This window comes from Peromyscus eremicus, chromosome 11 (genome assembly GCF_949786415.1).
Source record: "Peromyscus eremicus chromosome 11, PerEre_H2_v1, whole genome shotgun sequence".
In the NCBI taxonomy this organism is placed as follows: domain Eukaryota; kingdom Metazoa; phylum Chordata; class Mammalia; order Rodentia; family Cricetidae; genus Peromyscus; species Peromyscus eremicus.
This window is the reverse complement of record NC_081427.1, coordinates 36,097,096-36,111,223: the sequence shown is the minus strand read 5'-3', so window position 1 is coordinate 36,111,223 and position 14,128 is coordinate 36,097,096. Positions and strand designations below refer to the sequence as shown.

At 37.5% G+C, this 14,128-nt stretch overlaps 1 protein-coding gene across 1 annotated transcript in view; it reads right to left on the bottom strand.

Annotated features, from left to right (window-relative positions):
* Positions 1–14,128, bottom strand: part of Parp8 (poly(ADP-ribose) polymerase family member 8) — a 186,472-nt gene that overhangs the window by 36,450 nt on the left and 135,894 nt on the right. Inside the window, exons 12-15 of the mRNA XM_059276249.1 lie at positions 10,502–10,627; positions 9,471–10,029; positions 8,037–8,087; positions 7,840–7,935 (exon numbers count right to left, since the gene is read on the bottom strand). Of these exons, the coding sequence (XP_059132232.1) occupies positions 7,840–7,935; positions 8,037–8,087; positions 9,471–10,029; positions 10,502–10,627 (832 nt within the window). The remainder of the gene's footprint in view (positions 1–7,839; positions 7,936–8,036; positions 8,088–9,470; positions 10,030–10,501; positions 10,628–14,128) is intronic.

Below are 14,128 nucleotides of genomic sequence, written 5' to 3'. Positions count from 1 at the left end.
TGGAGTCCTGTCTTTATCACTTACCAGCAGAGGAACACTGAAAACAGTGTCTCTTTCTTCACCTGTAAAGTGAGGACAATAATAACTCACAGAGTCACTATGAGGATTAAACGCTGACAATCCATATAAAGTGCTTTGCACACATAAAAAATACTTAAGGAGTGTCTGGTATTGATGAATTCCTGTTGTTCTCTGTGGTGGAGACAGAGCTGCCATGGATCAACTCAAGGTCAAAGCATGAATGTTGGGAGAACAGAAGTACAGTTTCTAAGAGGCAGATGTAGAGACAACCAGGAGTCTTGCCATTCCTTGCATCAAGTGGACATTTTTCCTTTCAATCAGATAACAATTTAACAAATACGTGCTGCTTTAGCTGGATGTATTTTATTCTGAGAATAAAATAAAAGTAGACTTTCCAAATATAGGCTATGGGCCATAAGAATAATTTTTCATCTATTTCCCTTTAATGAAATAGATAAATCATAAGGTCGGATAATTGTGCTAATAAAATAGTTATTCATCCATATGAATCTTGAGATATTAAAAACTTCTCATAAGATCATTTATTTATAGGCTGTGTGATTTATCTTTTTAAACATATTCTGACAAACAACATGATCCTTTTTGTTCTCCTTAAAAAGTGGAACAGAATCTGCCATGGCACCTTCCAACCTATCAAGCCTCCAACTAATGATTAAGATAGAGAGTACAGAAGTCAGACAGAATCCGGTTCAAAGCTCAGCATCCAGACACAGGACGTGAATGGTGTGGAACAAATTGTTTAATCCTTATGAACCTAAAACAACATTATCAGACCCACAGGAGTAAATGACTAGAATTTTTAAAACATCAAGTAAGGAATCAATAAACAAACTATCCTCACACAGTACCTGGTCCACAGTGGGAAATGAGCTCCCCTCCTCAATAAATAATCCGGACGCACATTAGGTCAATCATTATCTTCATATTTTACTGTTTCTCAAACTAAAACTTGGATTTTACTACATAGGTGTAGTAGAATGCATATTTTTAAACACTGAAATGGGGGTTGATATCAACAAAAAGGGCTACGTAATAACCCAACTGCCCTATAAGAGCTTTAAAGAAAAAAAAACAAGCAAAAATGGTCTTAACCAACACAATGAAATACTGTAGGGAGGCAAGAAGCACTTACTCAAAACAAGTAACTACACCCTGGTAAGAATGCAAACTATGGCCAGGCGGTGGTGGCGCACGCCTTTAATCCCAGCACTTGGGAGGCAGAGCCAGGCGGATCTCTGTGAGTTCGAGGCCAGCCTGGGCTACCAAGTGAGTTCCAGGAAAAGGTGCAAAGCTACACAGAGAAACACTGTCTCGAAAAACCAAAAAAAAAAAAAAAAAAAAAAAAAAAAAAAAAAAAAGAATGCAAACTATGTGTACCAGCTCACATTTCCTGAAACTGGAAGAGGCAGCATGGACGTCATTCGCAAAGGACTTTCGTGGACCCCATCTGACGGCTCTCGGAAGTCAAGCTCAGAACAATTGTCTGTTCCTGCCTGATCTGGAACTCAGCTAGCACTAATCTAGTACCCAGAACCAGGACTGAACATTAATCAGTGTTTTGGTCATTACAGAGGCAGTAAGTAACGATGGAGGTAAAGGACAAACTAACAAAACTTCTTTGGAGGAAAGACTAACAAAAAATAACATGCACAAGGGCTACAAAAGGCTTCTACGCCTGCCTGGGAAGACAGAAGGCCACATATTTGGCCAGGACTCCATGTGCTCAAGAAAGATTTGTAGCCAGTCACGGTGGCTTGTGCCAAAAATCTCAGCACTTGAGAGGTTCAGGCAGGAGAATAGCCACAAGTTTGAAGCCAGTTTGAACTAAACAGAAATTTCTTGGCCAGCCAAAGCTAAACCACTAAGCCATATGTTTAATTTAGAAAAAAAAAAAGAGAATGAAGAAGAGGAGGAGGAGAAAACAAAAAAAAATACACACAAAAAAAAATACCAGGAGACGGCATTAAATATCATTTCTAGCTGGTTTTATTAAAGGGGAAATTCAGGCTAGGGTAGAATTATAAACAGGCAGGCTAAGTATTAAAGGAATGCTCAACAAACATGCACCCTTGCCAAGAAATGGTAAGGCACTTTTGATGATAATTCATCAAGAGATAAATCCTAGAAAAGACAGAGATCTGATTCAAAAGTTGCTGCATTAGTATCTTCAGGACATCTGGCTCCCAATAAAAAAGAATGAGGCATGCAAAGAAATAATAAAGTAAGGCCCAGGTATAGGAGAAAGGTAACTGATGTACAGAGTCCAGGAAAATGCACAGATACTGGATTGAGTAGCATACACAAAATGATTAAAGAGCAAAAACAAAAGCAAATTCTATCTAAATAAAGATAGTATTTCAAAAGAATCAATAGATAGAATTTATTTTAAAAAGGAAATAAATTCTGGGGTTGACAACTATAAAAACTGAAATAAAATTCACTGAGGGATGCTATAAATGCATTTGAGGAGTTCAGGAACATTTGTATACAGGCCAACTGAGATGTGTAACTTCAGTAACAGAAAGAACAATGAAGGAAGTAAACAAAGGCTATGAAGTCTACTCAGTGCCATCTTATACAAATGTATTAATGATGGAGTCCTGGAAGAGAAGAAAAAGATGTGGGAAGAATATTTGATGAAATAGCTCCCAAAATAGCAAATTTGTGAAAAAAAATTATTAACCTATACTCAAGAAAGCCCAATGAACTCCACTGGGACAAACATAAAGAGATACATGCAAACCTTAATCAAAATACTGGAAGCCCTGGTAATTCACACTGTAATCCCAGCACTTAAGAGGCTAGCACAAGATGATTGCCTGAAGCTCCAGGTTAGCCTAGATTCCACAGTAAGTTTCAGGCCAATCTGGCCTATAGTGAGAGATCTTGTCTCAAAAAAAAAAAACAAAGATCAAAACAGAACTACAGAAAATCACTGAAAAACAATGACAGAAGAAACCATGAGAGCAGCTCGTATATATGAGGAAACTTTCACACACACAGGCACGCAAAATTCATTTCTCTTTAGAAGCCAAAGGATCAAGGGGAAGAGAAATTCAAATCTAAACAAGAAAAAGGGTGAGCAAATAATTCTATGTGTAACATTACTGTCCTTCAAACTTGAAAAAGAAATGAAAATATTCTCAAACAAAATTTAAGAGTCCATTATTAGTGCAACTGTCCCTCAGAAAAAAATGAAGGAATACTTCAAGTTGAAACTCCAAGAGTCTTAGAAAGGGTATACAAAAACATAATGAGCATGGGTAAGAACCTGAAATGGCAAAAAATAAATTTTAAAAACTGTATATGCATGTAATTTTTTTATTTTTAACATTTTGATCAGTTTCTGTCTAGTTTAAAGGCAAACTACATTAAGCAATAATTTCGAATCTATGTTGGTAGCACAGGAGGTAGTGTGTCTTTGTGCACAGTGGCATAAGGGAGGAAGATCAGACTAGCACAAGATGATGGCCTGAAGCATGAGCGAGACACCCTGGCTAGTGCAGGACTTCCCTGTAGCCTGATAACCATCAACTTCACCCTACTGAAGGGGAAAGGAAGGGAACTGAGTCACAAAATTGTCTCCTAATCTACACACATGTGCTATGACATGTGTGTCATACCCATGTCATAATAACATGCACAATAATAAATAATTTTTAAAAGATATATAGGAACAAAGTTTTCATGTTATTAAAATCAAGTTGGCATTAATCTAAACTAGATTTTTAAATTTTTAAATGCTAATTTTACTATCCTAAACAGTTAATGAAAACAGATCAGAATTTTGTAAGACAGGAATTAAATGAGATCCTAGAAAATAGCTGTTTAACGCACACAAAAAAGCTAGTATCATGGAAACAGATGAATAGGGATAGACGTAATTCGTAGAGAAAATAAATAAGAAACCGACATCCTTTTCTTGTTAGTAGGAATGAAGGAGAGAGGCAGGAGGTGGGAGGGAACTGAAGATCGTGCAGAGATTACAATAACATGAGACAAGACAAACTTGTTGAAGATAAAATTGCTACTAGAGATGACAGATATAAAAATCACAAATATGCAACATAATTGCATAAACACAGGCTGAATAACACATTTTTCCACAATACATGGGGGAAATAGTGACAGGTGGAGGTAGAAATGGACAGCTCAACAGTAGAGAACTTAGTACTTCTATTTTCAATAGCAGAAAAATAAATGAAATCAAATATAGGAATAAAGTTAATGTAATGAAGGCCCTGTTATAATTTTTTTTAAATCCACACAACCAACAATCCTCTGTCTTGAAAGAGACTGCTGTTGTTTAGGTTTGAGTGCTGCCCAAAATCCCACATGCTAAAGCCTTGTTTCTTAGACAGGTCCTATGGGAAGATGGTGGGAGCTTTAAGAAGTGGGGCTTAGAGTGGAATTACTAGGTCATTAGTGTGTGTGCTTAAGAGGCATTGTGGGGTCTCAGCCACTTCTGTTCTCTCTTGCTCCCGGGACAGTGGGTGTGCAGCTCTGCTGTCTCATTTGCCTGCTGTCATATACTGCCACAACACATGTCAGAGTAATGTAACCAACCCATCATGGACTAGGACCTTCCAATCTATGAGCCAAAAATAAGTCACTTCTTTTTATATGTTGATTATCTCTGAACCAATGAGCTGGCTCACAAGCCTTCCTTAAGTATTACCATAAATAGGAAAAAGAAACTAAGAAATCTTCTATAGATGGTCATTTTAAAAAAGCCAAAAATAACTTATTAGCACTAATAAAGAAATTCAGCAAAATTACAGAACACAAGGATAATCTACAAAAATCATTTGTATCGCTTTATACTAACAAGAACTACCTGTAAATTAAATAAAAGAATTCATTTACGTAAAATTTATCCAGAAAATACAGAATTCAGATGCTAAAAAAAAAAATTAAAATAGCAATGAAAGAAAATTTAAAAGATCTAAGTAAGTGAAAGATATCCTGTGTTTATGCTTTGGAAAGATTATCATGAAACTGTATCTTAGCCCATGCAGACTGCCAATAAAACAAACTTCTATTTCTCATCATCTGGAAACTAAAAAACCAACAGAGGCAGTGTCTGACGATGGACGACTGTTGGTGTTATGCACCAGTGCAACAAGACCAGAGACATGCCGAGCGGTCGTGGCGCACGCCTTTAGTGCCAGCACTTGAGAGGCAGAGGCAGGTGGATCTCTGTGAGTTCGAAGCCAGCCTGGTCTACAGAGCGAGATCCAGGACAGGCACCAAAACTACACAGAGAAACCTTGTCTCGTAAAAAACAAAAGAGCAACAACAACAAAAGACCAGAGACAGATGCCATTCTGTCTCATTGGGAGAAGAGTGGGGGAGCTCTCTCAGTTATCTGATCCAGTGGATTCCACCTCACTATGCGGTACAGCTCAGCATCCCACTGCCACTGACACCACACGAATGCTGGAATGCTGGGATTTCAGTGTATTGATTTGGGAGGGAAGACAAATATTTGGTGTATAGCTGATGACAATAATTCCCAAACTGATGTACAGGTTAAATGCAAACTTACACAAATACCAACTGCTTTTATGCTTTTATCTGCAAAAATAGACAAGATTACCATAGAACTGATAGGCCAAAGCAAGGGAGTCCAACTAACCAAGGTTATCTTATAAAAGGAGAACAAGGCTAATGTACACTTCTTAGATTTCACTCTTACTACAGAGCTATGTAGACCAAGACTTGTAATCCTGGTATAACTTCAGACATTGAGATCTGTGGAAATAAAATGTATATAGTCCAGAAAAATTAATGTATTTATAGCCAAATGATTTTCAAAGGACCACAATCATTAAATAATAGTTTTCAATAAATCCATTAGAGAGACTGGGTCCATACCTGCAACAAAATATATCTGAACCACAGCTTCACATCTCGGACAAAAATTAACTTCAAAACAATCACTCACTTAAATGTGAGACCAGTTCTAAAACTCTTAGAAATAAGCAATTGTACTGCTGTGGCTTTTAATTAGGTGGTGGTTCCTTAGACACACATAAAAAATGTAAGAAATTAAAAATGTTAGTCTTCATCAAAGTATGAAACTTCACTGGATCAAAGATATTACCAAGGAAATACAATGGAAAGCACACAAAATAAGGTCTTTTTCATTTATATATGGTAATGATCTAGTAATAAAGATATAATATCCAGAATAGAGAACATTTGCCACTCAGTAATAAAAATTAAAATAACTCAACATAAAAATAAGGAAAGGTTTTGAACAGACATTTCTCTAGAGATATATAAATGGCCAATAAGCATGAAAACATTATCAAAATCATCACTCATTATGACGGTATTACCAAAATCAGAGAGCTAGACTCATATACACTGCAATGGTTACACATATACAGATATCCTCACACACTCTTTTGAAGAAGAAAAAAGAAAAGGGAATGTAGATATGAAGAAAGTGAAGGAAGGGTTCAATCACTATGCAAACAGTTCAGCCATTCCTCAGAAAGAGAATAAACACAGGTCCTAGAGATTCCATCAACTGGTGAATGAGTCATTCTATCTGGGGAGTTCATCCATAAAATGAAATATTGGATGATGAAAAGGAACAGATTATTGATCTATGCTGCAAGGATGAAACTTGGGAGCATACAAATTCATAGACGAGGAGAATAAATCAGTGGTTGCCAGGCCACCAGGAAAAGGGAGAGAGTGCAAATGACTGTTAGCAGTTCAGGGTTCTTCTTTAGGTAGTGGAAATATTCTGGAATTAGTAATGATGGCTATAATCATGGTTGTACTAAAAATCACTTAACCGTGCACATTAATGACTTAAACATTGTATTGATTACTTTATTGTTGCTGTGATGAAATACCATGTCCCAAAGCTTCTTAGAGAAGACAGAATTGACTTTTTGCTTATTGCTCCAGAGGACTCGAAGGACAAGGAAGGTACAGCAGCAGGGGCAGAAGCAGGAGGCTTAGAGGTCACATCTCAACCCCACACAGGAAGCAGGGAGAGAAAGCAGCACGTAGGGCAAAGTTATAAATCCACAAAGCCTTCCTCAAGGCCCTGCCTGCTAGAGTTCCATAACTTCCCCAACAGCACTACCACCTCGGGACCAAGCATTCAAATATTAGAGCCCATGAGGAACAGTTCCCCAAGAATTACTTAAACTTCAACTTAAAAACTGGCTTTTTAGCAACTTTTATTGATTAAAGCTTTATAAAGTTATTATTGCATAAATGTTTTTAAATTGAATAATTCACCCTCCAAAGCATGCATGTCCATTGATTTCCATTTCCATACTTCTTCGGTGGTGTGACAACTGTGTTATTAAGTTTCAGACTTTCTTCTAACTTTCCCAACACTATTGTGTACCTGCTTGAACTCGCATGGAACCTCTCTATATACTAACCATACTAAATTATGGGGTTTTGAACAAACACACAAAAGCATCCTAGTTATTTTAGCCTTATAAAAAGCTGTTTCCAGAACCTATGTGTTATTAAATAAACATATAAATACAGTTGATGAGACTTATTGCCTATATAGAAATAGATGTAAATGGATCCAAAGATGACAGACATAAGAAACACAATCTTAATAGGAAATTACTCTTTCACAGATCCTTCCAGAAGTAACGCTAACTCATTTCCATCCAAATGATAGCACTTAGTATATATTAAATAGTTTGCCTTAGGAAGTATTTATTTTAAGCTGTATTTGTTTACTTTCATATTGGAATGCTTTCACTTATATTTCTTGTTAACATGGAAATTCAATCAGTAAGTACTCACCCTAAGCATGGGGCCGTTTTGAAACACGTGCGGCTCATCACAAACCACACAGTATTCATTCAATACAGGGATCCGCTGCTCGGCAAACTCAATCGTCTGGATAAAACAATACAAGGAAATAGGCCAGTGAGGGTCTCAAATGATGAAAAAACCCAGCAAGGACAAGGTCCTCCACCGTGGATGATCTTACGTCATACCTGCACCAGGAAGCCGCGGTCTCGGATTGGAATGCATTTTGCACCATTTGTCTATGAAAAGCAAAGTTTTAAAAAAAGTAATTTTTCATTGAGGAGGATGTAGAAATTACAGCTTTTACCTTTTTTTCCAGAAATGAATGCAGAAGGCCACATGAGTATTGTAAGCTATTATGATATTAAAATACTGAATTTCATTACAGACTGATTGCCATATTTGCATAATTTGCTATATTTGCCTAAACAAAACGATATTCTTAATTTCTCATTTTTAGTAGAAATATCTGCCATTGTTACATGAAAAGAAAGTTCGTTTATTCTATTACTGATCAAAAAATGCCCACATCATCATTAGAATATTCAAATCTTATCAATGATTCCTCCAAGGGCCTCCAGTACTAAATCTCTTATCGGGCCAAGTACATGGGGGGGGGGGGAAACGTGTTTTCTTTCACAAACTATCTGAAATTATCTTTGTGGGTAAAATTATGGGAAACATTAGGAATTGATTGACATAACTTTCTCCATGTCATTAAAACATACCTTTAAATGAACTTTTAGTATATTCATATAAAATTATACAGATTGTCAAGTTTTCCTCCAACGAGTGTAATTTTACAGTGGTGTTTGTAATTCAGTTGTAGGAGAAAATCTATGTATGGATGACTTCCTAAAATCAGTCTCTTGTTTTTGTCAACTTACATATGGCTGGGTATATCATATGCATCGTTAAATTGACACTCACAACATGCACATATTTAAAATAGCAAACAAAAACTTTTATCCGCCATTTCTGAATATGTAACTACATGTATAATTTAAGTCTGTCTGAAGTCGACTGCAATGCCAATCACTGGAGAGGTGAATTTTGAGTAGGGTTGATTCACAGTCAATACCAACCATACACTCCCCACATCCTCCCACCCAAAAACACGGCTTTAGCATTAAAAGGACATCAAGAAAATCTTCGTGTGAGACTCTTAGATGCTATCACCAACCACAATGTTCACAGACAAAATTCTCTAATACATAACTGAAATATTATTCTTAATTATAAGACAAGTGTGGTCCTCTACTATTCATGGGGTGAAAGAAAAGATTAAATAACCTACTTAATAAAGATTAAAAAACTTTGTAAATATAACTGAATTCCTTCTATTTTTAGTAGAATTCAGTGGGTAGGAATACAAACCAGACAGCAAATCAGTGATTACATTTTTTTCCCAGAACCAATACTTACTGTTCTATGCTACCTGTAAATACCTAGTTAAAAAAAAAAAAAAATGCCCCTGCCCAAAAAAACCCAGCAAATTTAAAAACAAAACAAGTCAAATGAATCTTGCATCTTCTCCCAGGTATTATATTAAAAAAAAAATGCATACAAATCACCTGCCCCTTCGCTACATTTAAGAAGACAAGATCAAAGTGTTTACGCACAGGAGGCTGGGAAGAAGACGATGATGGTGTTAAAATACCGATAAGCCCTGAGGTAAGCGAGAGCCTCCTGCCCTCTGCATTGGGTTCCTTGAAATGCTCTGTTTTCGATGACTTGGGGGCGTTGGAGTAAGACTTGCTGAGCAATTTGTGATTTTTCAGCCCGTATAACTCTTCCATTCTGAGATTACTGGAGTAAGACCTGCTTAGCAGTTTGTGGGGCTTCAAGCTGGTGTTGTGCTCACATCGCGGGTCTCCAGAACAAGAGCGAGTCAATAACTTATGCGATTTGAGCGTGAGGCAGTCCTCCTGCTTGCCCGCTGCGGGGCAGGGCCGGCCCAAGAGTTTGTGCGATTTGATGGTGGACATCGCCTGCTCGGCCCTGGGGTCGCTGGACAGCGAGCGCCCGAAGGTCCTGTGCGTCTTGGCGCACACGTCATCAGTTTTGACAGTGCTAGAGCAAGTCCTCCGCAGCAGCTTGTGCGTTTTGGAGATGCCGTCTTGTTCGGATTTCAGTTTGGATTTGCTTTTGCCACAACCAGGGGGAGGATAGCTGGGCGACCTTGAAGATGATCAACAATTAACACAGGGCAAAACTGGACCTAATGTCAGTGTCCCAGCTCAACCGTGGTACATATGCTGCCACCTCATCAACAGCCCCCCTGTTAGGACCCAAGCCAAAGACGGACGCAGACTGGGTCACAGGAATTAAGCCACATCTGATAAACACTAGAAGATTCTAACGTGGTTTCTTCCTGCGACCCATCCCAGAACCCCATGAAGAACTGATTTTTGGAGGAATCTCTATGTCATGCAAAAACAAAACCTAACTTTCGCAAATTTTACCAATATTGACAGTCAAAATAAATAAATAAGCACATCTATGTTTTTTAATGGACTACCTATAATTTAGTATTTTGTTGGAAGTCATACAGAAGACAAGACACCTAGGCAAGAAAGAATACTTTGGACTGGGTATCGTGGGACTCTAAAGGCTGAGCACAGAGACAAGGATGAAGACGCCTGTTACCAACCTGCGCAGGGTAGTAAACAAATGCAGAGGAGACTTCACCTTCTTCTCTGACAGCTTCTTACCGTGCAGGCAACTGGACTTTTCTTTGCTCTGTTTCCACTGCTGAGTAACAAACGTCTGCATGATCCTGTCAAACCCAAGGCAGCTCTGTTAGCTCAGTCCCAACACCACCTAAATGAATATTTCTGGGTTTGGCTTGTGTGCTTGGAAGGTTAGCGGTTTTGTTGCTGCATTGCTTTGAAACTGGGGTCTCACTATGTAGCCCTGGCCTGGAACTTGCTACAAAGACCAAGGTGGCCTCCAACTCCCAGAGAACAGGCAGCCTCTGTCTTCCTAGTACTGGGATTAAAGATGTGTGCCACCACACCCCTCAATACTGTGCCCACCAATACTTCAGTATTATTTCAATGGGAACACATTATCAAGGGAAAATAACACAACCATGAGGAAAATGCTAAATTAGACTTGTACAACCTTCATTGTGCAACTTTCATATTAAGGAAGCCAGAATGTAAGAAATTACCATGGCTTTTTTATGACAAGTTATACCATAGCAAGTGATTAAGAAACGTACTTATTAACAAATTAAAATAAAATACCGGCATGATTTAATTACCCAAATTACCAGAAAGTTTATGAAATAAAAGATTTAAAGAGAATCATGACAGTGGCCTTCAGGATCAGTAACTTTTATATAAATTGTTTTAAGTGAAGCCAACTTTTCACTTGATTGTTGCATCTATGTTTTTTCTTCATGAAACAGAAAACCAAATTGTAAAACTGTATGTAGAAACAAATGATGTAAAAATATATGGTCTTCCAGCACAGCCCAATCACCTCTTTATATGCTATTTTGTTTTTTGTTTAAAAATGTTTTTGTTTAGAATGTTTATTCTATATTACTAAAATTTCTTAGTTATTATCATCAGGTTGGGAGTTAGTAATTCTCAGTCTCAGAATTTTCCACAACATCTGCTCCCTTGGTGCTTCATGGGAAAGAATTCTGGAGTGCAAACTCTGGGCTAGAAAAGTATGGTATCTGCAAACACCTGAGGCTATGGTTGTGCATCCCTCCTTCCAAGTCACAGGACAGGAGGATCCCTTAACGCTGGTATCTCAGTAGATGTGAAATTTTATAATTACATATTATATGTATAATACATTCAACATTTTTGTTTTCTTTCAAAAAAATCCCTTCAAGTTTGCCTGGTTGTGGTATTCTTTTGCTATTTCTACAAACTGCTTCCAGGAGAGAAAATTGATACTAGTATTTGTTTATCAGCTAGACTATGCCAGGGACGAAAATAAAGCTTTGTAAAATAAAAGTGTTCCTCTTCGTTCCAGAAAATAGTTATTATTCCACACACTGAGATAAGGCATACATTCAGGGGAGAAGGTGTGGCTCTTAGCAAGAACACCAAATTCTTCAACATCCTTCAGGTCTCAGCTAACCCAGCTCAGCACTTCTTCCTCTGTTGGCCTCTCTTCTGATATCTTCGATGTGTTCAGAGTCATGTCCGAATTATTTGAGGTCATTAGGTTAGCAGAAGTCATGAGAAAGGGGAGAGTAAACTCTGCATTGACTGATTCTGTGATTCCAAAGTCACAGGAAATTTGCCTTGGATCATAAGAACAGGGGATCTCCTTATTTTATTTTTATTTGATGTCTGAAGACTTTATTTACTTGATTTTTCAGGGAGATTTGAGTGTATTGGTACCACCACGATCGCTATGTCTCCTTGTTCTAATAAAAAGAACTCATTGAAACCATTTTTGTACCAATTAGACTTAAATTCTTTTCCTCCTATGATGAAGGTTCCTATTCCTATGACTGGTCACCTAAGAAGGCTACCAAGTGCATGGTAGACAAGCTAATTGGAACCAAAGGACTTAGCAGGTTAAATGGCCAAAATATCTCTCGCTTTCAGGTTGCATTGTTATTCCAAAGTGTGGCTTTACCTTCTAACATCAGCAGCTCTCAAACATAATAAGATCCTAATTGTCCTTAGTTGTAAAAGGAATCAGCTACTTCTCGAAAGACAGCTAATGTCACTACTGATCCAAAGTGTGTGTAAATGTATGTATATATGTATGTATAAGTATATAATGATCATATATATACATGTATATAAATATAAATAATATGATCATATTGTGCTATGATCACATGTGCTATAATGACGGCCTTCTCATAACACAGAGCTACTAGAATATTTAAATATTTATTAAGAGAAGGACAAACTGGCAATTGATGTCTCAGCCACTTTCTGATCAAGGGTTCAGGGTCATCTGGACAAAAGCATGCATAACATCTGGACAAGAGAGTACATAAAGGCAACATTATGATTTACCTTCTCTTGATTTCAGAAGAACAGTACCCAAGAGTAGTATTATACTGTCACTGTAGTCATGGTCAGTTTCAAGAAAAACCATCTGCTCAAAACCTTTTTCATGGTGCTGGTTTAAATTTGGGGTCATACAGTTCACATGTAAGGTGAATTTAGCATTAGAAATTCAGAAGCACACGAATTAGGAACTTCTACCAAATTTTACATTTGCCTTTTACATGTGTTTGAAGCCAAAGAAGATTCACACTATTTTCTCACCATGAACAAAACCTAACCTTGATCAAGTAGGCATGAAGTCATACGTGGCTTCAGGGATCTTGACACTATTTCTGTTACATTCAACCTTTTAATGACAGATACCCCATCACATGGATCACCACTCTTTGTCAGATCAGCCATGAAAAATTTTAAGTATTTTCTCTTAAGCTCTTTTGTTGACTTGACGCTCACACAATAGTCACTCAGTGCTAAACACATTTCACAGTATACCCATGGCAAAAGGGTACATGTGTTTATATGACAGACAAACCAGTGCATGGGTCAAAATGATTGATCTAGAAATAGATTCAGACTCTAGCATTTTCTGGTTGGCTGGCATTAAAGTAACTATTATATGTGCTGGACTTCAGTTTCATTACTGAGGAAATAGGATCCTAATAGTTCTTGTGCATCCCAGAGCTACTGTAAGAACTAAGTGATTGACTGTGTGTCAGTACTTGGGATGGAAGCCACACACTAAGCACTTGGTCCTAGTACCCCAAAACACCAGGGGTGGATCACAGAACACACTGAATGTAGTTATCTACTTAAACAGTACATAGCCTAGATTCCAAATTAGCATCCTTTCATATGTTTCAAGGAAGATAACCTCTTCGCATCTGAATCTTTCTTATGGACTATCATGAAGATGAGGCTGGAAATTTTAAATTATGTTATTTAGGCTAGATGGGAACTGAAGAACCTCAGTCAAATCCACTTGTAATTAAAGAAATTTAATCATGTACTGGACAGAAATTCATCAAAAAAACATGAAAAATAATCTAACCCATATGAACAAAATCCCTACATAACTAAAATTCATTCATAAAGGAAAGTAATGTTTTCAAGAACATTAACCACCAGGCTGGATCTATGAATTGAACCAGTGTCTTAAGCACAAACCTCAGCATACAGCTTTCTTAAATTTCTCAGGCTTACAACTACAGACACTGTTTCTTTATCCAAACTCATGTGACATGCTCATGACCCACTATAGGCAGAAAGTTGTTTATTCTGGGGTA